This window comes from Eublepharis macularius, chromosome 5, assembly GCF_028583425.1.
Source record: "Eublepharis macularius isolate TG4126 chromosome 5, MPM_Emac_v1.0, whole genome shotgun sequence".
NCBI lineage: Eukaryota > Metazoa > Chordata > Lepidosauria > Squamata > Eublepharidae > Eublepharis > Eublepharis macularius.
Window position 1 is genome coordinate 32,919,058 of NC_072794.1, and position 27,862 is coordinate 32,946,919.

General features: G+C 39.4%; 2 protein-coding genes across 5 annotated transcripts in view; one reads left to right on the top strand and one right to left on the bottom strand.

The window, feature by feature from the left end:
* SWT1 (SWT1 RNA endoribonuclease homolog) overlaps positions 1–4,960 on the top strand; it is a 58,711-nt gene extending 53,751 nt beyond the window's left edge. For all 3 annotated transcript variants that reach the window (XM_054981071.1, XM_054981070.1, XM_054981072.1), the window contains one exon: positions 2,373–4,960. In XM_054981071.1, the coding sequence (XP_054837046.1) occupies positions 2,373–2,478 (106 nt within the window). In that variant the 3' untranslated portion in view covers positions 2,479–4,960. The remainder of the gene's footprint in view (positions 1–2,372) is intronic.
* A 1,334-nt stretch (positions 4,961–6,294) lies between these two features.
* On the bottom strand, positions 6,295–27,666 carry IVNS1ABP (influenza virus NS1A binding protein). Of its 2 annotated transcripts, none has more exons than XM_054979472.1 (15): positions 27,272–27,666; positions 20,777–21,020; positions 19,360–19,486; positions 17,974–18,143; positions 17,793–17,868; positions 16,847–17,020; positions 16,092–16,217; positions 14,602–14,709; positions 12,890–13,016; positions 12,399–12,623; positions 12,134–12,255; positions 10,248–10,374; positions 10,021–10,152; positions 9,323–9,496; positions 6,295–7,712 (listed from the first exon to the last, which is right to left on the bottom strand). In XM_054979472.1, exons 3-15 carry the CDS (start codon positions 19,468–19,470, stop codon positions 7,459–7,461), a joined length of 1,926 nt encoding a protein of 641 aa, XP_054835447.1. In that variant the 5' UTR covers positions 19,471–19,486; positions 20,777–21,020; positions 27,272–27,666; the 3' UTR covers positions 6,295–7,458. The 2 variants fall into 2 exon arrangements, with proteins under 2 accessions (XP_054835447.1, XP_054835448.1); XM_054979473.1 differs by lacking the exon at positions 27,272–27,666 and adding an exon at positions 26,678–26,695.
* Between the last annotated feature and the right edge of the window lie 196 nt (positions 27,667–27,862).

Below are 27,862 nucleotides of genomic sequence, written 5' to 3' on the forward strand. Positions count from 1 at the left end.
GTCTAACATACCTCATAAGTTTGTTGTGAGGATAAAATGGAAGAGAATGATGTAAGCTGCTTTGGTTCCACATTGAGAGGAAAGGTGGAGTATTATAAATGAAGTAAATAAATTAATTCAATCTCAGCTGTTTGTTTTCAGGATTTGATCAAAGCAAGTGGAAACAATGTTTTGTTTTGTTTTTAAAAGAGGCTCAGGCCTGCATAGCAAACCAGAGTGGTGTAGGCACTGTAATATGTGTCTAATTCTGTGCATTCATATCCCTGCTCAGCCATAGAGCAACCTGGGTGAAATTGGTCCAGTTGCACACCATCTCAGCCTGCCCTATCATGTATGCTCTTCTAAGCCCCTTGGAGGTAAAGAGTGGTGTAACATGATAGCTAGATGGAGCCTACTCTGAAAAATGCCTGTACTCCTTAAGGCCTTTTCTATATAGGAGATTTTCACCAGTTCTCATCCCATATCACTTAAAGTTTTCTTCCAAATTCCGCACACTTAACTCCCCCTACAGATTTTGATGTGACATTTTCAAGGTTAATCTCCAAATTTTCTGTGTGCTCTTATTCCCCAGTGTTTTTCTTGATGTAGTTTTGAATCAGCTTTTTCAATTGTGCAGAATTTTCCTTTTGGTTTTATTCCCCTTGACCCTGTGTTCTACTCCCTCTCCCTTTCCCTCTCCTCCTTCCCCTTGTCCCCCTCCTTTCCCAAGATGAACTTTTTTTTGGAAGAACATGTAATGTTACAACTTCGTAATGTTGGTGTTATTGCTCCCCTGGTGCTGGCCTCTGCCTCCCAGCTCTGGGTCAATCCAGATGGGGCTGTCCATTTTGTATCAAGGGTGGGGGGGGGGAAGGGGTCATAAATCCTTTTTGTAAAAGTCTAGTTGTTATGAGAATAATGACATCAACGAAGTCATTACACTTGGTTTTTTAAAAAAAGTTCCCTGATACTCAACAGCCATATTTTTATTTTGGCACCCTGGGTAAAAGTGTGGTACACGTGCCCGGCTTCTATGTGACATCACTTCCAGAAGTGATGTCATGCCAGCTGTGGGAGTGCTCCTGTGCTTTCCACAGCCCCAAGTGAAGAGCAGGAGCACTCCTGTGGCTGGCACCATGACTTCCAGTTGTTGTGCCTGCCGGGAGCACGTACGCTGCGCTTATGCCCGGGGTATCTGCCGGTGATGGGCAATCGCTGGGCAGCTTACAACTTCCCTCTGGTCGCCAATAACCAGCAGGTAAGTGGGCAGACTACTGGGAGTGGTAGGCATCTGGGATCCCTACTCTAAAGTAAAGGCTCCCTAGACTGAATGCTATCCTATTACTCTCCTACTGCTTAAACCCCAGCCGCTACAGTATCAATAAAAAGGAGGATGCAAGCTTTTATTAATTGGATGGTAATGTATAGCTTTGTGTTCCTAAAGGGCTTTTATGTGTGACCCTAATAACATATTTAATAGTGAAGTGGTTAGAAAACCTTTCCCACAGCTATTTTGACTGGATAGGCAGCACATTGTTGGAACAGAACAAGCCAAAGATTCATTTATAGATAATACATTGTACTAACAGGTATAGATTTAATGTGGAGTAAACAATAAGAAATGTTGCAACTTCACTTCCCCCCCGAGGTTATGCTTTTTCCCTGACTAGGAGTTAACTTGTTGTATTTGAGCCAAAGTTGAAAACATAAAGGGGAAATAAATATCCCCCCACCCCGCCCCAGGACAGAGCTCCTCAGCACTCAAGGTTTATTTGTAACTCTTTAACACAGCTAAGAGGCTTCTACTCAAGAACTAGGCCAGTCTTTTAAACTTTCAGAGAATCTATCCTCAGAAACAGTACCCAAAAAGCTAGATTTTATATGGGCCCTTTACCAGGTGCCTGTTTAATTCCTTAAAACAATGTTCCTACCCTACCCAGTCTCCTTAAATCTTAACAAATAATCCACAATAAAAAGTCTGACTACAGCTTAAGCCCTGCATTATCCAAGCCTGCAATATCCCAGTCCAAAGGGCAAATGTAACAAACCTCCCTTTTAAAACTAAGATGGCTCACCCCTTCTCATCCAGGAGCTCTGATTGATTAGCTAGTATTTGGGGCTTGCTTGTGGGCAGAATCCCTTGGATTGGTTCAGAGCCCTGGAGACAGGCGCAACTTCGAGGTTGATTGCCACACTGGTCCAAGGCATATTGTATAGTTTTGATTACTGTGATTTAAGCTTATGTAATAATAGACTTGTTTTCTAGTAAGAGTTGCATTCAACACCAAAAAAGGTCAGTTCGGTGTCACTCTTGAAAAAATGCTACTGAAAGTAGTGATAACCCTTGGACAGGTCTGAATAACTTGCAACTTTCCTTTTTTCACCCTTTCCAGGGAACGGTTGTCGATTGGTTGTAGCCAACTAGTTCAACTGGAACATGCTATTAAGCAATGCTATGAATCTGTCAGTTTGGAAGCCAAAACCAGAGGATGGCTCTGATTCTGTAGTCATCTGAAGCTTTTGAAGGAACACTGTTTTTTCTTTTTATCTAAAATGGCAATCTTATATATAAACTTTGGGAATAAATGCAGTTAATTTAGTGAGATTAATTTTGGGGGGTAAACATGCATAGGAGTGCAGTGCCCATCTTCAGAAGAAACAATGCTTTTATATTTTTATACAGGTATTTCTGCTTGATTTACAAGAACAACAGTATCTGATTTTTTCAAGGGGGAAATTTCAGTGTGTTGATGCAAGTGTAAAAAACTTGTTTTTTGCAGCTTTTAAAAGTAATACAATATAAAAAACGTTAATTTAACTTTTTGCTATTTATTGACAAATTGCTACTATTTAACTTTTTAAATGTGTAGCTTACACCACTGATCTGTACAAAGTAAAGTTTCCTATAACATTATCTCATATAAATAAAGACAGATGTGCTTTCTTTAGCTGGGCCTAACTTTGTTTTGTTACAGCTGTAAGCTCCATTGATTTCAATGGGACAATTAAGCATGTGTCACTACTTAATTTTGTGGCTGAATTCCTATCCTCAGAGAATTCAACTTAACTTTGCTTGCGTTGTGTGTATAATACGTTGTTTCACTAGTCTTTTAAATCTTTTACATTCCATTGAATTCAAAATGAATGTTGTATTTCCTGTTACCTTCCTGTGCAGGTCACATCACTGTTCTCTCAAATCTAGCTGAATGTTGAAAGTGGGGGTGGGGAGAAGAAAACTGCTAAACTGTTATATTGCCAATTGAGAGCCAGCAGAGGGTCACAGTGAGGATATAATGGATGAGTTTATTGGAGGAAGGACAGGATGAAAGTGTAATGGATTGCAAACAGATTAGTTTGTCATTTGTGGGATTCTGACCCACTCTGTCCATAGGTAAAAACATGGGAGCCTTTTCAGGATAAAAAACGTTGGAGAGGTGAGGCAGAGTGGCAAATGGTGGCTTTAAATGGCACGAGTTTGAACTCAAAAGGGCCAAATTACAGCAGGTTTAGCATTTTCATCAACTGGATCATTAGGGATAATTTAACTTTATATCCAGGAGTAAAGTAACTCTAGGAAACGTGGTTGCCTTTACATTTGTTGGGGAGAGTGAACAAGACAGGGAGGCAAGGAGACACTAGGTTGATGTTTCCAAAACTGTTCTCAAGCTGGTCAAAAATGGGAATGAAGAAATAAGTACCTTGGAAAATCTTGCCAAGCGGTTGAAGTGAAATTGGAAACACAAATTCAAATCCCCCCTCTGCCAGAAAAATTCAGTGGGTGAGGAAGTGAGGCATCAGAGGATTCTGAGCTCTCTGGAGCTTGAGCAAGCCAATTCTGCCTCCCCTCAGCTGAGGCTGTTTGCTCTTGACACTGTTCCTTCTGGAACATTTACAGTCCTCTTTAATATTAAATACAGTGACAGGTTAGGATGCTGTGAGCAACTGCAAGGAGGAGGAGTACGTTGAAAATTCCATCCCACCCCTCTTCAGTACTCAGCAGCTTGAGCAAGCTGATTTCTTGCTCCTTTGGACGGATGTTCAGCTGCTGTCAAAGTTCTGTCCCTGCTAGAACGTTTAAAAAATATTTTATTTACTAGAATACTTGTCCTTTGTTTTCCCCTGCATAGCGGATCCTGGTCTGGAAACACTGTCCTCTAGAGGGAGGTCATTTCTGCCCTGGCTGAGCAAGTAGTCTGAGCAAGTATCTTGCAACAGGACAGCAATAATAATAAAAACAATAAACTGCACATATACCACTCTTCTAGACTGATCAATGTTCCACTCAGAGTGGTGAAATCAGTCTTGTTATCCTCACAATACAGCTAAGGAGCTAGGACTGACAAAAGGGCTTACCCAAGGCCACCTGCTAAACTCATGCAAGTCATGGGATTTGAACTAGCAGAGTGCTGATTTGCAGCCACTTAACCATTGTGCTATGGTAGGAGGTAAAATCTAAGAGAGGGAAAGAAAACGGAGGCAGTGGTTTTTCTGCAGGGTTTCCTGCTGCCATGAGGAAAAGCACCTTCTCAGATCCTGTGAAGATCGACGACCTTGCCAAGCATCTAGACCTCCTAGAATTTGAGTTAGAACCTGAAAACTAACTTTTTCCCATCATCAAGGATTTGGGACTACTTGATATATTTTATTACCACTTTTGTTCAGAACTCCTATGCCCCTAATTCTTCACACCTTTCAATAAAAATTGTTAGCAGCAATTCAGCTTTTGAATGAGTCATCCACAACTCTTAAGACCACTAATCATTTTCTGCACACCTGCTAAGTCCCACAAGTTGGTAGAGACCTTGGTTGGAGGTGGCTCATCATTTGCCCATATGCTACCAGTTTACTAGTATAGACCAAAGTGGTAGCTGAGGGGTGGGAGCAGAAAAAGGTTCTCTGGTAGCACAAAGTGGAACAGCTGACTGTTGTGCACTACTTCTCAGTGTCTGGAAACCTACCAATAAAGAATAACAACATTCAATTTATATACAAGGTGTGTGTGTATGTGGGCAGGTGGGAAATCTGAGTCCTTGGTTTAAAAACAAAACTGGGCTGAGTAGAGGAATAGTTCCCAAGCTTTCTGGAGCCTGCTTCCTACTGGTTGTTCAAAGAACACTTGCAATGAAGTGCAATATGTAAAATAAATGAAACGTACCAGAACCTTATTTAATCTGTATTGCCCACAGCTTCAAAGGATTTGCAGGGAGGATGGTGGTAGTCAACTGCAAGCTAAGCCTACTGTATCCTACTCCCCCATGCCAAGATTGCGTATAGCTCTTGGTTCTCTAATGCTTTTAGGAAAATGAGTCTTGGCCTTTCAGGCTGATGCTTACTTGGAACTCAGGTTAAACTGTTTAGCAGAAGTGCAGCTGACATCATACCTGTAGCAGTCTTTGAGAAGCACAGCACCAAGACTTATTCCTTTAACTTAGAAGTGGTCATGGGGAAATAAGCTTTACCAAGGCAAGAAAATACTTGGGGGAGGATCAGAACAAAAAGATCTGAAGCCCCTTCTATCTGTGAGTCACTGGATCCAACTAACTGAAGTGTAAAAATAGTAAAAAGGAATTCTAGTGAAATTCAGACAGTGGAGAAAGCCATCCCTCTGAAATAATTCACTATTTTTAAAGCAGATACTGTAAATGGTACAACCTATTACAGTAGATTGCCTGTTAACAAAGATGACTTAAGACACTATGGAACTGCACATTGAATCTAAAATTGAGACTGGGCTCTCTGAAACTTACAAGATCGCATCCTCGCACTTTACTGAGAGGTAATTACACTGTCCACAGCTTTGAGTTTTCAGAGCTGAGTCATCTGACATAGTGACATACTACTCATACCTGATATCTTGACCTGGATAGCCCAGGTGAGTCTGATCCCATCAGATCTCAGAAGCTAAGCAGGGACACCCAGACAAGGCAGACTGTTCTTGGAAAGAGTTCCTTTGCGGTCTTACCGGTGGGAGAGCCTCTACTGTAACAAGTCACTAGCAGTAAGTCTCCCTTTTTGCTTATTCACAAAAGCTTCAGCCATAAGGAAGTAAATGGTGTAAGACAGAGACAAGTGCCTTGGGGAGGGGGTTGTTTATACTGCACTAGAGACCATTTCTGTAGTGTTTTCTTGTACTCTTTTTGAAAAGCAGCGTGAATCACTGTCATGGGATAAGAAAGTGATGCACAGGAAGTTTGTGGTGACAAAAGACTTTTTTTTAAAACAATACCAAAACAGGGTATAGTCAGGGGAGCCTGAGCATCTCCCCATGGAAGAATACAAAGAATTCTCTATGAACTGCAACAACACTTGTGGCTGTGTAGTATTCCAGAAAATTCTTTAATGTACTGTATTACCTGATTGAAGAAGGAAATGCAACTGATGTAGCAAAGCCACTGGTAGATTTTTTTACACTTTAGAGCTTGTCTAAACTAATGCAAATACAAAAGTGCTAACTTGGCACCCATTAAGATGTGCGGGATTACAGAATAGTCATCTTATTAACCAATCCTTATAGCCATTAGGATACAACGAGGAAAAATTCAAGAATACAAACAGCCATTTTTAAACAAGTGAAAGCATAATTGTATTAACACATTTTCAGCTTGCAGTAGAAAGATACAAACTTATCCAATATTTCAGATAGGTACCCCAGCTGACTAACACACCACACATTTTGCAGTTTTAAGTGTTAGTTTTAGCAGTTGGAACAAAAACAACCATACAAAAAACCACTCTATAGTTGCTGAATTTCAGGGCCAGATTATTCTTCACTCACATTACAGCTCTGTTCAGAAATTCTACTCTGGTCTATCAAAAATCAATATTGCATACTATTCATACAACATTATAGCAGAGAAAAAACTTAAAAGCTCTCACACAGTGGAAAATGAAGTCTCACTCCAGTCTATAAACTTTGAGATTGTCTCTTTGCTTCAATCCATTTATCTCTTATTTCACTTCATGATATCATAGTCTGACTATACATACACATATAAAAGGTTATAAAAGGCAGTCAAATTGGCAGGTGTGTCAGCTTTTTTTTAATAAAGCCATTTATCTATTTAAATAAGGCTTGTTAGATTATTCCAGTTACTGAAGAAAAACTCAAAACTAGGCCTAAAAAGCAGTTGCTCATGTTGAAGACCATTACTTTTCCTGCACCAGAAACAAGGTCTAATGTAGAAGTATTTACGTGTGCAAATTGGCAAAACAAACATTGGGGAAGCTCTTGAAACGATATGCCATCACTTTTAATTGTCAGGATTACCAACTTCCAGAGACTAAAGTAAATTCTAATACACAAAACACCCTTCATGTATTCTAAACAAAGTATGTACAGCATGTTAATACTATGCAATATGCAAAAGCTTTGTGTTGCTGGTGGCAACGTTTTACACCCTCCCCACCCCTATTCACATGTGTACCTCTACTAAACAATTACATCACTAAGCCTGTTAGTTTTAAGGAGACTTATGTTAGTCAGAATCTGTAAATTTTTGTATATGGGCTCCATTCATTTGACTCTGGGTTGTAGACTTCAACTGTGTTCAGAAACTCATTGCCATCAAATCCTCCCACTGCATAAATAGTGTTGGCCACAGTTGCGAAACCTGCATTGCTTCTTGGAACTGTCATGCTGCCCATCATCTTCCACTCATTTTTCGCAGGGTCATACATCTCCACACAGCTGACTGCACGTGAACCATCAAAACCACCACCAACGAAGAGTTTTCCTATGAAGTGAAAAGGAGTCCATATTTAGGAGGCTGACATTCTACAGTCTCCATAGCACACGGAGAGGCAAACGTTTCTTTGATACTAAAGTTTACTAGGACACAGCATAGTTGGAAAATACCACTTAAAGTTGTCCCTTTGGTGACACTGGATGCCTCCAACTCAAGACACTTCGGGAGATGCATGTGTTTCTTCATACCTAGGCTTACTCCTACCAGCTTCTTTGCACCACTTTCCCAACACAACCTGAAACTATAACCTTTACTCCCTGTGCTGGTTTTCTAACTGTAGGGATTTTAGAACGGGGGCATTCCAAAACACAGTCTTCAAAGTGTAATCTGAAAATTCTACCCCCTCTTTCTCATATATGCAAGGAACCAGGCCAAATAGCCAAATCCATTACTCTACTAGCATACAGATTTGTATGAGAAGGCCCTTTATCAAAAAACTAGAAGCTTAATTGTATTCTATAAACACAGTTTTAGAGGATTTCTGTTTCAAATAATTAAGGGAAGCTTAACAGCCAAATTCAGACATCACAAACTTAACTATTTTGTTAGCGGCTGAGATTAACTTGTTTTGTTACTGTGCTCACTGGCTCCCTTCCTTCCTCCCCTCATATGCAGTGCACCACTGAAGGCTTCCTGGATTCAGAAACCCTGACTCAAAGCTCACATTTACCACTGTGTCTGAATGTACGTTCCTGTGCAAAGTGCAGCCTGTTTCCATGTGCAAAGAGGAATCTAACCAGAAATAAACGTGCCTAGAATCCTAGCTTGTGGGGAGGATACAGTCTTCAATTTAGTCAACATTAATAACATAATTCAAAAGCTCTCAAAACCAGGAAACCTTCAACCACACTCCTGTGAGGGGAGGTGCAAGCATGGCAACAGAGTTCAGACCTGTCATTGACGCAAGATTAACTGTTTTCAAAGTTATACAGTTTAATATTCAAACATGCTGGTAGTTCTACTTACTGTGAATCTATGGGAGAACTTCTAATCAAATGCTGCACATTATTACAGAATCTGTTTTCTAGCTTCAATGTTTATTTGGTCCTACCTCTTAGATGACAAATAAATTTGGTATGGTAGCATAGGGTACAACAGTTTGTAACTCCTTCAAGTATGGGGTTTAGTTTCTATTTTTCTTATCAAAACCAGATATTATACCTTTAAGTTCCATAAAATGCTAGATATAAAATTGTACCATGTTAAGCTACAAATGATGCATTTTATGTTGCTAATCAGTAAAAGTAGATTGAGTTTGATCGGGAAGTATTGTATATATTCCAATTTTCACCAGAATTAAAAGTTTTCTGTGACTGCAAAATTTCAGGAAATTTCACCTTTCCATGCACTGCTGTTCATCTATGGCAGCACTTAAAATTTTTTTAAAAATGTATCTTACTCAAAAATAAAAAGAATCAAAGGACTGGATCAGCAGCTTGGCAATGTCTTCGGATAAGGCCAGGGCAGGAATTTTCAAGTTATAGCTATCCTGAAGACAGTTATGGAGACAGCATACAATAAAAACATTGCTACCTTCTTCCCCTGTAGAAGGCCAAAAATAGAGGCTTATTTTTTGTTCTTCTCCACCCCAGGCTTACCATCAAGTACAGCAACTCCAGCTCCACGCCTAGCCACATTCATAGACGCAATTATTGTCCAGGTATTGTTTTCTGGATTGTAACGTTCCACACTACTGAGGCAGTTCCAAGACTCTGCTCCTCCAATGATGTACAAATATCCACCAAGTTCACATACAGCAGATTGATGTCTACCTATAAAATCAAAACAAAACAGAAGCTTAAAAATAAAAGCCCAAAGATAATACTTTAGAGTCTCTTAAAAGCAACTATGTTAGAGACAAACCTATTCAATGAACAGTACTTCCAGTATTTTTAAAATTTAATAATCAGGCATGTTGGGAGGGAGCAGGTTCTGATCAGGAACACAGTGTGTGCTGTGTTCCTGACCAGAAAAAGACCCAGGAAGTCAGTATTTGCCCTACTGGGGCAAAAATATATTCAGAGTTAACTCCCAGCAACTTGCCTGGTACGGCTCTTAGCTTTCTGACAGAAATTTATAATGGTGGGAGTCAGCATTAGCCAACTGACAGCAAAATATTAAGGATAAACAATTAGTATAATCAAGCTTAAACTGATTCTGACTGGTTATTACTTTCTTCTCTGCCACAAAAGAGAAGCTGAACCTCTTGAGACACTGCCACATATTACTATACAGACCTTCAGATTTTTACATAATTCTTAAAATGATTCAAACTGTCACTACAATACTGACTTACGAATGTTAAGTGAAGCACAGCTTATCCAAGATTTTGTTACAGGATCAAAGACATCACAGTTTTTCAATCCCTTCTGGCCATAAGGATCTGAGCCACCAACAATATACAGCTTTCCATTCACAGCACATACTCCTGTATAGGCAAGGGAAAAACCATCAACAATCCACATTTATTGCACGAATGCTCAGAAAGAAACAATAAGCTTCACGGGGATTTGTAGACTCTACCTGCATTGCAACGGTTGGTTCTCAGTTCAGGAACGGGAGTCCAATCATCTATTTCTGGATCATACATTTCTCCACAGCTCAGGTCATCTGAATGGCCATTTGACCCACCAACAACATACAGCTGCCCCTAAAGTGGAAAAATATATACTATAACAATGATCCCTTAAATTTGGTAAATGAAACATGTACAATTGGAATTTTTTTTTTTATAAAATTTTTTATTGGATTAGACACACATAAAATTTATTACAATCACATTCCCTTAAATTTTCCAATTCTAACCCCCTCCCTTCCCCCCCCCTTTTGTTGACTTCCAACAGTTTTCCAACCCCTTGTCTATTCTCCCTCTACTCATTTCAAACTTATTGTGCTTATTATAATATACTTTCAAACTCTTCTAAGCTTATCTATAGTAACATAGTGCTATCTCTAATTCCCTTCCCAAATGGGTAAAAGTATAACAATCTTAACTTATCTTTTTCAATAATAATAATAATTTTGATATTCTGTACTCTATCTTACTCTTTCTAAGTACTTCAAAATGGGACAAACAATTTGTCCCTCTTTATGCATAACTTCAAATACTTCTATAAACATTGCATACATTTATTATAAATCAATCAATTTGACTTATACTCTATATGTTACTCTTTACTTTCTTTTACATATCTTGTCCTTTTTGATTAACTAATTTCTCCATTATAAAACTATCCAACAAACAATTCGTGTACACGTTCAGCAAAAGTCTATCAATTAGACCTATATTATGTATGCTAATGTATATTTATTCTCCATTGTACAGTTATCTGCTGACATAAAAAAAAAATTAATTAAATTCTATCCTTATAATCCATGTACAATTGGAATTTGATCATCTACTGTTAGTAAACCATTCAGTACCAAGGAAACCTCTTAAGAAAAGTTATATTATTACAAATATACAGTTGTTACAAACTTGCATGTCTGATCTATGAGGTTCAGGACAGTGGTATTCACTCTGCAGCTCACGGAGAGCCACATTTACAATTATTAGTAACCAAAAGAGCTACATGACTGCTGTATGCTCTGCGTGCTGCCACAAACACACATACAAATAAGATAACTGTTAATAAAACTAACTTTTTGAATTTCTGGAGTATCTCTGCACACATATGGTTGTCCTTCCCTACTACTCTTAAACCTTAGCTAACCCCTGTATATCTGGTATAAGGGGGAAATGTCTCATATAAGGGAGAAACATCTCCTTTCAGCCAGATGGTCCTTGTATATCCGCAACAAGGGGAATCTCTGCCTTCCCACTCTCTCTGAGCACGAGGCATAGTAGCTTGGGAAAGAAAAGAAGACTGCCAATGTGCTCAAGAGGAACAGATGGCCGTGGAGAAAGGGGAGTAAAACCACAATATGCACCTCACTACAGCCAGTATCCTTTTTTGAGGTGGCTGCTGTAGTAGTTTTAATCTCTCCTGCAGCCAGATCACTCTGTTCTTGGCAGTTGCGCCAGCACTGAGATGAGAGCACAGAGACTGCAGAGAAGGCCCTTCTATCTTGGAAGGAGGCCCATAGCTCAAGGAGGCACACAGCTTACCCATCCTCCAAGAGCAGCTGTTTCAAGGTGGAAACCACCTGCCAACCACAAGCCCTACCAGGTAATGACCTTGCTCACCTTCCTAGAACATGGGAAGGGTGCTACATTTATGAAGAGCCACAGGTAGCATGTCAAATAGCCACATGGCTCCCAAGCTACTGAATATGACTGACTTAGGGTTAATGTTATTATTCCCTGGGAGGCACACACTTCAATAATGGCTACCACCAATTTGAACACAGTCTAGCGTATAAACAGAAGCAGTATGTTAGTGGGCAAGAGGGTGACTATTCACACATACCATTAAAACTGCCATCTGGAACCGAGCTCTTGGTGTTCTCATTGGCGCAATGAAAGTCCAGCAATCCTTTTGGGGATCATAGCATTCCACAGTGCGCAGGCATTCTTCTCTGTTGTAGCCTCCTAATAGTAAAATGAAGTGTGCAAGATGTAGGTCAACACTGAACAGATCCTGTTATGCTAATTTCACAGAGAAGGCTCAAAGATAGCAATTAGTCAGCAAAACAACTACTTTTATCATTCGGGAACACAAAACCACAGCATACCTGCAGCTATCAGCTTTCTGTTCAGTTCTGCTGTCCCCAGCCCAGATCGAGCATACTGCATAGGAGACATGGATTTTTCTACAAGGTCACCTGGTTGAATCTCAAAACTCAAACTTTTCAGTAATCGTGGAGTGCTTGTTGGAGAACTCTGGGGACTGTTACGCCCATGAAGGAAAATCACACAGAACACACCATCCAGAACAGCAAGACACAGGTAGGTGTTATCTGAAGAACACAAATGAGAGTGTATTCAATACCAAAATCCAAACATGTTTATTTCTATTAAAGTTGTGTGGCTCCCACAGATAGTATGACTGTCGAAATTCTAGGTTAATGACCATATTTTATCTTGGTTCCAACGTAAGAGGGTAAAGATTTTACTAAAGAAGTACATCTAAAAACAAAGACACACTGTTCTCTTCCACTACTTGCATGTTTTTAAACACAGTGATGGTCTACGAAAATTATCATTCAACAAAAATTCTGCTTACTTGAGGTCTTCTCTGACGCAACAATTTTCCACTCGTGTTTAGGACTCTGCACAGCAGCATTTGGAGAAAGACTTCCAGAGGAACTGCTACTTATCTGCTTGAGATCATTCTCACGTGGTGGTTTTTTCTGCAAAATCAAAAGGCAGCTACAGAAGCCTAGCCAGGGAGCACACCTTGATCTGCCTTTACTGTATGTGTCAGGATTTATCCACAGAACTAAGAAAAAAGGTCTTCATCTCTGTACAACCTCATTTACAGCATATCCACACAAGTAACACAAACCAACATTTTAGCAGCATGATGAACTCTAGAGAACGATTTATTCACAAAATCATTTCCTCAGTATTCCATTTAATCTCTCTACTTGTCCCATTACTCCAACAACACTTCCTATTTGTGAAGGACACAAACTCTCACCTTGCTTCGAAGTATAGTTGTGAACAATTGACTATCCTACTACAATAATTTCAAGTTATGTATAACCACACTAACTGTGTCTTTACAAGTCTGAAGAATTAGATTACATGAACTCAAACAAATTTTTAAAAGATTATGAACATATTTCATGTAAATGTTTGTATGAACAAATGCAATACTGTACAGGCCCAAATTTCCTACAAAGCTCTTACTAAATCTTCACGAGATAGAACTTACTAAAAAAGAAGCAATCCTAAGTATTGTTCATATTCAAGAAGCAAAGATGTGTAACATACCATCTTTGCCAACACAGAGACTGTGCATGACTTTAGAGTCTGCACAACAAGGAACATACTACAAATCACCTTAGGGATTTCTTTTAAAGCCATTAAAAAGATTTCTTAGCCTATTTTCAACATTACTGCGTATCTCAGGATGCAACTTCTTTAAGCAGTGTCAGAATTCTTGCCTATCCTCAAAAGATCTACACCTTCATTCCACTGATATGTATATAGAATATTCAACTGACTGACTTCCAAGCAACAGATCCCAGGAAATATGTCATCTTTTGAAGTGAAAAGTTTAAACCACTAAATAACAGTTAAGTTACACCTACTACAGTAACTAATAAAACCCTCTCTCTCCATTTCTTATAAATTCCTGAACATCAATTTACATTTACATTCCAAAATGAATTATATTCAACTGGATTCCACTTCTACATATATTATAACTGAAGTCAACAACCAACAGCAAAAGTGGTAAGCAGCTCATCCAAGACTTGGAACTACTTATCCAAGACATGAAACTACTCTCAAAATCTGAAACTACCCTCAAATTAGCTCTGTTCACATTCAACTTCTGCCTTATGCTAGTTTTCCAAAAATTATGTAAGGTCCTTCCTAGTCACATACTAAGTCAACTATTTCCACAGACTGCACTCTATACTGGAGCACTGATTACAAAAGCTTCTACATCCCCCATATTCCCCTCTGTTCTCTCAGGTTACATTTGTAGCCTATTGCTTTGGGCTTGTTACTCATGTGCTTCATAAAACATCCAGCAAGCTTGCTCACTCTTGTGCTTGTTTAAGCTGCACATTTAACTCAAATTAGTTTTGTTAAGCTACTGCTCAAAAGAAGCAACAGAGATCACACAAGCCATCTATGTCAGCTATTTCCCCATCTGCTTAACACCTGTCTTTTCTTGTGACTGTAGTACACAACTTTTTAGTTGTGCCACACTATTCTCTCCAATTTTACCTGAGGTTACCTCAGACCGTGTGCAATTTGTACCTGCACAAACTGAATGTGGTCATCATCACTGCCATACACCTCAGCCTGTCCATCTAGTAGATTTCCATCAAGCAGCTTGTGATCAGCTGAGTAGTACAGCGTTTGAACCTGCAAAACAATAGAACACCCATGTGGCTACAGTCTCCATAGCTACTTAACTACTGGCACACAGTACACAGACTCCACAAGGTTTCCAGTATGGTTCAGGTCATCTTCTCTCAATCTAGCAGAATGGCAAAATTAAAAAGGAAAGTTGCTTTCATGATGATAGATCTTCAAATATCAGATGATGGATCCTTGCTCTCTCTCAAAAGAAATCTTCTGGTTCCTTGACTTCTGTTTTCCCAATACAGTAACATTAAGGAATGAGACAAGTACAATGTACATTATCTTGCAGAATGAACTATACAGGGTAACAAACTCAAACAAGATTTTTTTCATAATCCCTAAAAACAAGTTTCTTATTTGCACAATACAACATTTTTCTTCATCCAATTAAAATATGCAAATCAAGCAGAAGTGGATTTATAAAAGGGGTTCCACTACCCCTTCAGGAAAGTCTGATGTCCATTACTAGATACCATATGAAATGTATCAGAACTTCAATTGGAAGTTTGGCCATTCCCCTAAGATTCTAGGAAAAGTGTAAAAGCAGGAGAATATGTGAGGTACTGGACAGAAGTGTTACTTACACAGAAGCGTAAGTATAGAAGTGGCTTGCCTTGAGAACCTTGGTTATGAGTGCATAATAAAAATGTTCAATAAAATTTTGTGTGTGAGATACCTCTTTCCTGTGACGGCAAACTAGATATATTTTACTTCAGTTTCTCTAAACAGTTTGAAATGTAGAACTGTACTTCAATTCTTTAAATGCTGGTATTTTAGGTTTAGACCAACTAGCTGCAGAACTTGGGCTTATAAGTAAGGCTATTTTATACACAACACTTTTTCAAAAGTAAAGATATCCTGTAAAGAAGTAAACACCATTAAACATCATCATCGTTCTCTGCCCACAGCGGATTTTCTTAGGAGAACTGGGGCAGGACTGCTGCTTCTTTACGTGTCATTACACTTGAGGTTTCTTCTATGTTCTTCAGCCTTGGGTATCCTAGTTTTGTTAATAAACCTATGGGGAGATAAATCAATGGGGAGGAACAGCCATTAGAACCTTTTACAGGGTTTTGCTTAAAGAGCAAAGTAGGTAAAGGAATGCATTAAGAACATATAGCAAGTCTTAGAACCACCGCCCCATTTTTTAAGTTACATGCTATATTTGAGCATAGTGAGTAAAAAAGGGAGATCAGAAGACCAGACTTAACAGTTTACGCAGTAGCTCACCTGGAACCCCCCTAGTTTCTCAGGTTAGGGATACCTACAGTAAAATTTAAATTCTTCATTTTTAAAAAAAGAAAAAAGAAAAGGGATCAACCTTAATTTCAGAGAAAAACCTTAGTGATGTTCTACCAAAATCTCGTTTTCTTTAGACTAACCTCTTCCATAAGATCTTCTAGACTGTCTCCATTCTCCCAAATGCTGCGTTGCACCCAGTTGATTACCTTTGTGTATAGTTTGCCATTGCTGGGCAAGCTAACATTGTCTTCAAGCATGACCTCCAGCTGAAATTAAAAAACAAAATGAAAGGTTTAAAGCTCATCAAACACATCCTTAAATGATATAACCACCATGACAACCTAAGGAAACGTACCATTCCACCAGTCAGGTGTGACTACTCCCTAGAGTAGAGTAGTAAGCATCTTTTTATACATAAGTTATTGATATCCCGTCACATTCTAGCATGCCCAAGAAATGGTATTCAGGATGAGGCTGCGCAGAGAGGAACAAGGTTGATAGCAGGCTAGAACTTCCCCCTATCCCAGCAACAGTTTAGTTATACAGTAAAACGCTGCACTTATGAGCACTGTTGCAGCCAGGAGATATGTCCTTTACTGCTCACACTGTGTTAGGCCTCTCAGGGAGGTACCGCAGGTCTGGGCGTAAAGGTGCCCTGCACCCCAGGGGTCCTTATAAAATCCAAAGGGGAGGTCCTCCTCCTTATAATGGTGGGTATTTTGCTAGTTCTAGATATAGAATCAGTAACTCTGCTAAATAGAGCTATTCAAAATGTACAAAACCTGTTATGACTTTTAAAGCAACATCATTTAATGTCACATTTAAAGTTTCCAGGAAATATTAATGTGTTTAACTTGCATTTTTATTTCACAATGAAGGAAGGGGTAGCACTGACCTTTAAGCGTGGCAGTTTCAGAAATTCTTCTTGTTCAGAGATAGGTAACAAGTGCTCCTGAATGTAGCCATCAATTTTGTTCAGTAAACGTGAGTCACCCATGTTGCTTGCAAAGTTTCGATATGAGATGCAGCTTTCACAATTCATTCTGGAGAGCAAATAATCTCCACAAACCTTGAAAAAGGGTATATAAATGATTACATTCTGATTTTAATAGAGGCTACCTATTAGACCTATAGAGGCTACCTATAGACAATGTACATTTTACACATTTAAAACAACTTGTTTGTTATTCAAAATGTTTGTATTACTCAAATTTATAGATGATATGGCTTGCTAGGAAACTGATGTAGGTTTTACTCACGGGAGAAAAACATTTTCAGAAATATACAGAACTTTCATTTAAATATATGTACATTCTACAACATTTAGTTGAAAGTATCAGTTTTTTTTAAAAAGTTCTAATTCTCATCCTATTTTTGCTGCTAAAGGCCGGTTCACATAATACAGTATTATCTGTTACAGCGATTACTGACAGGCATCTTTGTGAGTGACAGTTCATATACCATATTTATCCATATGCATTTATTGAGAACCGCTTAGATGGACATAAATATATTATATGAACTCATCCAAAGAATTCTGAAGTCCACACAGTATATTCATTTAAGCTGCTGAAACTGCCTTAACGTGCACTTGCATTATTAAGATTTTATAATAATCACTGATTATGCATACAGAACATATAAAAATCTCTGACAAACATTCGAAAATCTCAGATGTTGATAGATTACTCCAGGTCTGACAGATATATCATTAATGTGCCTATTCAGAGCTTTTCCCGGCATGTAATCACACTTGGGTGCTTATTTAAAATACAGTTTCTCTCAAGCCATAAAAAAGATAGTCACCCACCATACCACTTTCTAGGGGCCTGAAATTATACCTGCTTGACTCTCTCCATCTTCAGCTTCTTTGCTGCAGAGTATACATCTTTCACCAGTTCCTTGTCAGCTTTCAATCTATTAAAGTTATATAATTATGTTTAGGATTTTTTTCTGAATGGAGCTTAGAGTATCAAATGTGTATTATATGCATTTTATATGCGTAACAAAAACATCACTTACTGAGCAGTATAGGCATAATTTAACACAACTTCAACAGCTTCTGGATTAAGATCATCAAACTTCACATGGGAAACTCCATGAGAGTCGCTGTCATTATTGAAGATTTCAAACAGGTAAGGACTGCAGCAAGCTAGTACTGCTCTGTGTGCCAACATCTCATGCCCACATACCTTTATTAAAGTAAGACATGTTTAAAATGTAAATCAATGCATAGCACTCAGCATATTACAAAACAATAAGGTGACGGATAAAAGAAATCAGATTCCTTCCATTTATGCTAATGAAAACTGAGCACCTTTAAGTATCACTCATTTGAATGGAACAGCTAAGATAAGCTTAAATATATTCTAGTAAAATCAGTTACAATTAAGACTGCATAATTTTGGCTGAATCACACCCATAATTAGGAAACTAAAAATTAAGTTTTCAAAGGACTCTATCTAGTAGCTTGAGAAGACTTCAGAATGCATATGTGGAATTGAGGTGTCAGTCACTAATGGGTGGGGTTGTACTCCACCTAAAATAGGAGTGCAACTTGGAAGGTATTATGAGATCAGTTGTCTGTACATGGATACTTGTGTATCATCTATAGCACACAGCATCTTTAACCAATTTTGATCGGTTCATCAGCCATACACCTGCCCAGAAAAGCATGTTTTGATAAGTTATCCATTTTATGATAATATCCAGGTTAGATTAGTTTCAGGTGAGGCTGCACTGGAAAACTACAGAAATTACCTAGCACAGAAACCTGCTTCAAGATTGCTAAGCACGACAGGTTACTGGAACATATCAATAAGGAAAAAACTTATACTGGCTGCCAGTTTGTTTCTGGACACAACTCAATGCTTGTTCTTACTTGGAAAGCCCTAAATAGCTTGGGATTAGAGAAACAGAAGGACTGCTGGCTTCCATATGAACCTGTAAGACCATTAAGATCATCAGCATAGGCTGTACTTTGCATGCTTGTTCCCTGTATCTGTTCACCTATTTTGAGCTTTAGGTAAAGATTCTTGTTTTCCCAGACCTAGGACATGAGTATTTTTTCTTCCTTCATACTTCCTACTAGCTTTAATATTTGCTGTGCTGCTGATGCTTTACCTTTTAAATTTGGATTTGGTTGTTAGTTTGATCTCATTTAATTCTGAAGCATCAAGAGTAATTTGATGAGGAAGCACAGAAATATTTCTAAATAAATAAATGTGGAAATGCATAGGCCTATTAGTACTTTGTGTTACAGACAGCTGAAGACTGTGCTGTAATATAATTAGTGTTTGTACATTAAAGGATTATTTCTGAAATAAGTGTGTATTCTAGCATCTGACAGCAGATTCTTCCAATGGACTGACAAACTCTAAATACAAACACCCAGTCATTTTAGATTACCTGTAGTCTAACATCACAGAACTGGCCACTTTTGCGCAAAGCATTTAGCTTGGCCACAGATGACTCAATGAAGTTCTCATCTTCAAACATCAAATAGCCATTAGGAATCATCTTGCTGTTTCTGTGGCTGAAAAGGGAAGAGTTTGTAACACTTAATGTAATGGAGTGCAGTGCTACTTCTAGAACACGCAGGTATGTTTTTGTTCTTAAATGTACCCAATGGGAAATTTAAAATTGAAAGTAACACTAGAAATATGGAACACAGTTATCTTGAGATGAAGAGAAGACTAAGTAACTGAAGCAATATTTAATGTTATAACAAAAAAATTCAAAATTTGAGTAATTATATGGAACATACAAATGGTTGCTTATGAATTCTTCTCATTAGACTCAGTGTTGGAACTCAGGTAACAACCATCCAGGTTTGAGTGCCATACCAACAGAGGAATTGTTATAGGGCTCATTAAACCTTTTTCCTCTCCTCCATCAATGTATGCATGAAGGTGACCAGACAATTTCAATAACTAGGTCTAGGTTAGCCTCCCATATCTTTAAACAAAGAAAACATGCATTGTACACATAGACACTGCTCCCCTCTTGCATGTGCACCAAACTATGATGGAAAGTGCTCTTAGTTTATATCTGGCTTATGACTAGCTAATTGCTGAGGAGAATAAACATTGCATTTAAGCAAACAGCATATTCTTAGAGCTCTTAGAACAGAATCTTACATGGGGCTGTCATAACACAGTTAAGGCAATTACTGGGAGAAGGGTTTTGAGGCTGCTAAAAGAGGCAGCAGAGATTGCTGGCTGTTGACATGTTATAATACATAGTAACCATTCCCTTTTAAACTCATTCATTCCTATGTTCTACGTTATAAATAAAAGTTACTCTTTGTTCTGTTTAACCGTGGCTAGCATGAAATTGTTGGCTGAGAGAAAATTAAACAAACACATAAAACCCAAAAACTCAGGTCATGACAAATGGGCCAAGTTTAGATAAATGGTAGCTTATTAGGGAAAGTAAAACTCTTTCACCAATAGCTGTGGGCAGTGGTTGGGTTAGGGGAAGCGAATACAGGGAATGAGCTTGACTGTCTGGTGGAGCCTCTGAGAAGAGGAGAGAGGGGACCCAGTGTGGATTTGGGTCAGGGATCTCTACCTGATAAATAGAGATTAGACCGGTGGCATGTTGTGATAGCCCTTAACTGCCTGTAAAACCTCAAACCTGTGAAGGTTTTTGGTGGATGGCAGTGAGAAGGGAGGGGAGTCACAAGGATAGGCAAGTTTTCATATATTCTTCTTTATCACAATCTGAGCAAAACCTACATTCTTAACTACTATACAGTTGATTCATCTATAGCCCACCAGGTTCCAAGAACTGATCATATATGTCCACATAAATAAAATCTTACCAACTAAATATATGCAGTAATTTGGTAAATAGAAGACCTTAAATAATCCAATAATACTCCTGTGACTTAATAGAGCACGTCGATTTGTTTGTGTTCTCTCTTTGGTGAATAGGAGCTTGGAAAAATGCAGGGAGATGTGTCTTCTAAATGGATGACTCCAAAACTATCAGGCTTCAAAACGATGTAATCAAGTCCTTAAAAGCTATAGACATGAACTTCTTCTGTGATAGTCATGCATCATAACCTATAACAGAATACAAAGTACATGGATGAACTGAGAACTTTTGGCTATTTATAATCACTTTAGAACTTGTCCCATGTTTAATAGTAAACTTTAACAGAATAGCAAAATAAAACTTCCACAGAAACACTGAAAGGAATTCGTACCTTATTTTGCACCAGTGAAGGGGTATGTGTGATTTTTCAATCATTACCCTCTCTCACTACAGACCCCTACACTGCACCAGAATTTACATACAGTGTAGTTGAGGGGAGCATTTCAGAAACTAATGGTCTCTGGATTCAACTCATTATCTTTTCACTCTGAAGTTTTAATGGACATTGGTAACTCAACACTTAATTGCAAATCCAAGAACAATTTAAATGAAATGGACTTTCAAAATGATTGCAATCTAGGGCTGCACATAGTAGGACGTTGTGCAGCTATAACTAGATTTTTATTGCATGGACAAGACAATAGTTAGAAATGATCACTGCTATAGTGCAATCATAGCATAATAACAATAGATGGATGCAGTCTTAGTACTGCCATAACCACAGTAAACCAATCTATATTATAAGCATTGATAGTGCATTCCTGTGCAGAACTGACGCTGTGCAATCTGCCTTGCATCTTACTGAGAAAGGAGTACTATATATGACATAAATAAATAAATTTAATGGCATTCCCCGTAACTATGTATGGATGTGAAAGTTTGATTCGTTTGAAATGTGGTGCTGGAGGAGACTTTTGCGGATATCATGGATGGCCAAAAAGACAAAATTCTCTGGAAAAGTCAATAATGCTAAGAAAAGTGGAAGGCAGTAGGAAAAGAGGAAGACCTAAAATGAGATGGCTCGACTCAGTGAGCAAGTCTGTCAATGATAGGGTGTTTTGCAGGTCTTTCATTCAAAGGATCACTATGGATTGGAGTTGACTTGACAGCACATAACACACACTTAGACTAAGGTAATTCTATACAGGATTGCACTGATAGTTGTAGAATTTCACTTATAGTTTATATCACCATCAGTAGACTTTGACAGCAGACAATTTTAACAAAGTTTGCACTGCAATGCTTGTTGGACTGAGCCTGATTTAAGAGATAACTTTTCCAAAGAAATGTATCAAAGCAAATCTTTGCTTTATTGGAACCAGAACTGGAAGAACTAATTCCAAAAGTTTCTCTGTCTGCAGAGCTCTCTCTTCAATGAACTAGATACGACAACTTTTCTATTGATGCTATTTCCTACAATTTTTAATAATTCCCTGAGGGGTTGTGATGGTTTCCAATATTTTCAATCAAATTTCAATATTTTCAATCCCTTTCTCTTCCCTTTTCGTACACAGCTGAGATGAAAGATTTCTCCCAATTTTGGTAGTTTTGGTCTAACCACAATTTATTATGACATCTAAATTCATATGTTTTAACAAACTGCTTGGTCCCAAACCAGGATTCTAAAGCCCAATTAAACCAGTCTGTGGCCAAAAAACAAATCACAATTTACCAAGGCACCCAAATTCAGACTTCACAATGAATTATGGTTAGATAAGACAATATAGCATGTATTTCCACTGTTTTAAGTTTCATAAAAATGATACACAGTGGATATGGTTGTTCGCTCATCTGTTTCAACAGAATTTAACTCTTTTCCAGAGAAATCAGAGGGACACCTCAGCTTCATTAGCATTTTCTATGGCATCACTTTAATTATGTGTTAGTTTTCTATCAGATTGGTGATTACAATATCCCTTCCACCACGCAAGATGAGACATACAAATAAAAAAATTAGCTTTGGTTTTGATTTGACTTGCATAGCTGATCAGGTGACTTTTAATTAGAAACTTAAACTGCCAAGCTGGTCTAATAGTCTAGAGGTAATGGCATCAATTAACTGTTTATTACAGAACAAATGTTTAGGAATGGAAAATGCATTGTAGAACATTTAGCGCTGGCCATTTTCCTGTAGTTTTCTGTTTTGGAAAGTTTTCCATGTTTAGAAGAAATAAAAGCTGAGATGACAAAATGACTGAGACAATACAATGGGAACTAATACTGGAGGGACCAGTATTACTGCAAGAACAAGGATGCTAGAGAAAGTCTGTGAGAAGAGAGGTATCTATACTATCAACTCCAGGATCAATAAAGAAGAAATCCTTCTGTGTTCTCATACTGGCAGTTTATTAGCTTACAGTAATATAATAATAATTGGCAAAGTGATGAAAAATTTGTATTGCACAAGCAATATTTGATACAGCACTGAACTGGTCATCTTTCATAGATGGAAGGTCAATTTACTAGTGAAAGATGTGTGTATGTTTGTGGGGGGGGGCTGTAATTTTCATCACGCGCCCTCTCCCACAGTGGTTCTCAATGTCATGTCCAATGCAGCTCCTGGAGTCCCCTCAACTATAACAGCAATGTTTAAGAGCATATGGGGGGAGTGGGTGATGGGGAAGTTCCATTTCACAAGTTTTGTTCCACACATAGTACTATGGACCCAACCAGTTGTCCTATTCTGTATTTGTTAAAATTCAGCTGTAAGCACTGCATATGCCCAGACCTAGATAGCCCAGGTGACTCTGATCTTGTCAGATCTCAGAAGCTAAGCAGGGTTGGCCTTGGTTAGTAATTGGATGGGAGACCTCCAATGAAGATGAAGATTGCAGAGGCAGGCAATGGCAAACCACCTCTGCTAGTCTTTGGCCATGAAAATCCCATCAAGGGTTGTCATGTCAGCAATGACTTGAGGGCACTCTCTACCACCACCAAGCACTGCATATAGTTTGATCAATGTGGTTAAGGGCAGAGGAGTCAAGGAAGAGCAAAAAATTACAAGCCTTGGAATTTGTAGAGTGAGCTAAGTGAGCATGTCTATACATGTAGTTAAAAGAGAAACATTATAGAAGCATCCAAACCACCAAGAATTTGTCATAAAAGTTATATTCTCAAAAATGGTGGTTAGTTTGTGCAAAACTCTGGTTAATCTACTGGATGCAAGTAACAAATACCAATTTGTGCATAAAGCATGATGTGCTTTTTGCCTTTTCTACATCTCTCAGCATATAGGACATCCTTTACTGTTGTTTGTGCTGAGGCAGTTGCAAGGAGCAATGGTTCTCAAAATTATGGTTCGTGAATGCAAATGTCACAACAAACCAAACTCCAAGTATACATTGTTTCTGAACCAGCTACAACCTTAATTTGAAATCCTATTGTGGTGCCAATGAACAAACTCCAATTTGTTGTACCTTCTGCAGTCAGGAATTGCAACTAACCAAGATTTGATAATATCATGGTTTATAAATCAGTGTCATAGTGTCTGAACACAGCCAGAAAAGTCACTTTGACAAGCACAGAGGCACAATGGTACAGCAAAGCTATGGTTAGGGCAATGCTCCCCAAATATGTAGGGATGTTTGGTGACTAGACTTTGTCGCTGGTATAGACCACTGTGCCTTGATGTCCCCCCCCCCGGGGGTCTTCAAAAGCCAACATGTAATATGCCAAAAACCCTACTGTTAAAATGCATTCTAAAACATTCTTAAAAGTTACACCAATTCTCTTTCAATTTCTTGAAATTTAGCACATTTTACAATTTACAGAAAAGCAGCTTTCAAGCATTTACTGTGCATCAGAGAAATGGTTTTCACAATCACTGAGTAATGCAAAGCGTACTATTATCCATAAGAACAGACCACACTTTACATGCAAATGAGCATAAGAAAACCCCAACAACTTCTTTAAAAATGCATGAAAGTCAACACCCATGCTTACTCACTCCAGGTTGCATATGCAGACACATTTTACAAAGGTAACAGACACTTGCATCTCAGAAATCTGGCAGGGAAAGGGGAAAGCAACTTTGCAAAGGGAAGGATCCTGAGCAGAAAACTGACTGTTGGTGAAAATAGTGAAGCAGCCTCCTCCCACTACACTACTTTTCTGGACAAAGTCACCCTCTCCAACAGCCTTCCCCTCCTCCAATAAAATGCTGCTAGGGCTTCAGTGCAGCATAAGCATGTAATGTGTAGCTACACTAACAGTGAAATCCTAAACAGAGTTACTCCAGTCTAAGTATATTGAATAGACTGGAGTAACTCTGCATAGGATTGCACTCTTAATCAGTTTCAGAATAAGTTTGCTACCGTTTCTGCTTGTACAATTCTATTAGGTGCTATGTGAGCCAACTACCCTTTCCTTCCAGTGATCAAAATGTTTCTTAGAGCAAATATAAAAATATAAGGGTAGATAAAGATTATCAGTGTATCAAAGGAATAAAAGGGGAGCAAACAGCTTATGCTGATACAATGTTATTAACTACTGGAAATTTAAAGCTACCCACAAAAAATAAAATCAAAGGCTAGATAAAATGAAAGACTGTATTAAAATAAATTAATAGCTGAGAGAACAATCCCTCATTGTCCTTGATGTCAAGATGGTGTCTGGCAGACTGCGTGGGCAGGAAAAGAAAAGGATGCAAAGCAAGGTGCCAGGTATTTGTTTATTCAATTATTCAAATTATAGATGGATTTCTTGTCTTGAGACAAAAAAGACATTAAATCTGTGGAAGACTAGCCTCTCTAAAGAGGACTATGGCCTTGTCTCCTACCTACACATGCACCCTTGCTTTAGAATCACCTCTTGATTGGCTAACGTGGCTTCTCTTCCACCCAATCCTACTTCCAGCTACAGCAAACATACTGGAGCAGACGCTGTACAATCCCATGTGCTTGGCAACAGGATGTGGCAATGTGGAGAGGGAACAAAGAAACTCAGTGGCAAAGGGGAAAGGAAAATCTACTTAATACACACTAACATTCACAATTTGTATTTATTTTCCCTGCTTCCCAGCAACTCTGACATCATTTGTGTATTTGCCAATTCTTTTTTTATCAGAAAATTCTGCAACTTCACCCAGACAAAGAGAGATAGGAATGGACACTGGCTTTTTCTGAGCTTTACTAAGCTGACCTTTTCAGAATTGGCTATAGCAAAGGCCAGAGCAATCATACTGCAATGCAACTGTATTGTCATTCTTTCAGCAACTGAGCTAGGTGAGGATCCCTGCCTTGCTTCTACACCTGTCAGGCAGTTCAAATTCAAAGGTGAAGCAAAGTGAGATTCTATGATAGCATGGAAAAATTCATCACCCTATGGTTTTGCTGCCACAGCAGCTAGATTACCAATAGAGCATAAATGGCAGTTTCTAAACAGGTAGAGATATAAGCAGAGTTCAAAATCCCAATGGAGCTCCACAAGGAGTCCTGAACAACCTACCTCCACAGGGTCAGGCAAATCCTTTTCTCTCAGCTCAGATCAACAAAAAGAGCTACATCTAGTGCAAGAATTTATGACACCCAAAATGTTCTCATCAACTTTATGACTTTTTAAGATAAGGAAGGAAAGCAAGTACATGGAACAGGACAACACCCACCCATGTTAAGAACTAGGGCAAACTGGAATAGCAAGGATTGCTACCACACATACATTTTTATTGCCAGGAAAGCACTGCGCACCTGAACTCAGAAGGAAGCAGGATGACCCTGACGCACTTGGCAAGCGGTGTGCATATGTTACACCAAGGTTGCCAAAACCATTTAAGAAATAAGGAGGCAAACCCTCCTCCTCATTCAACATGAAAGATTCCTCATTCATTTTCAAGGTCAATATTGCCTACCCTAACTGGCAGCAGCTTTCCAGGATCTCAGGGGTCTTCCACATCATCTACTACCTGATCCTTTCAACTGGAAATTTCTCGGACTGAACCTGGGATCGTCTACAAGGAAAGCGAATGCTTTATCACTGAACCACAGCTTCATGCACACGCATACACACCCATCCCATCTACAAGACGCTTCTGGGGCCACAGGTGCACACCCCCATAACTAGTCCCCGTTACCTTCCTTAACAAACAGCATTCCAATGGCACATTTCGAAGAGCTCCACGTACACGATCGCCGCAATTTTACAAACCTTGCATGGAGTGCCAGCCCCTCCCCGTCCCTTCCTCCCCCCCACCCAGACATCATCGCGGTTTTGTCCCTCTTTTTCTTTACCCCCACCTTCCCATGCCAGCGATGCAGCCCTCCTCTCCTGGGTATGTTTTATTGTGTCGGGAAACATTTTTGCCAACCCGGTCCTCTGCGGATCGGGTTGGCAACTCCGAAAAGAGGCCCCACGCTAGTACTCTAGGGCGCATATAACACCGCACAGCCCTCAGCGTCGTGGGGTTCAGCCCCTGCCTTTTCCCTCCCTCCGTTGTTCTTTTTACCTGGTGTCTCTCAACGCAGACGATACCGTTCATATTGGGAGCCTCCAGGCTGTTGAGGGGGGAGAGAGGCTGCCGCTTGAAAGGCGTGAGGAGCGCCGTGGTACGTTAAGCGAGGCTGATAACGAAAAGCAGAGGGGTGGGAGAGAGCAGGGGGAGAAATAAAAGAGAAGGCGGCGGCTGCGGGAAGAGATGGCGGCTTCACCAGCACCCTTCGTTCTTCCGACTAGACGGACTCCCGGCGCGCGCGCGCGCGCGCGCACTCACGCTGAAAGAAAGGCGGGAAAGGGCCACGACGGCGGACGTCGGTCGCGACCAAGGGAGGAGATAGAGCGGGAAGGAGCGCGCGCCACTACAAGCTACTCCGCCTCAGACAACCCGCCTTCTGCGGCGTCTCTGACTGCGGGGGTTGTAGAGACCAGTACAAGTCCGTTGGGGCCACGCCCCCTCCTGCCAGCCTTGCAGGGACTTTTCACAACCGGTAATCCTCCGCGCCGCCTCAGGATGAGGTGGCTTAGAACGCGCGGAAAGGGAAAGTCCCGGAGGGAGGGAGGAGAAGAGATCGGTCCGCCTGCCGGAGGAAGGAAAACGAGT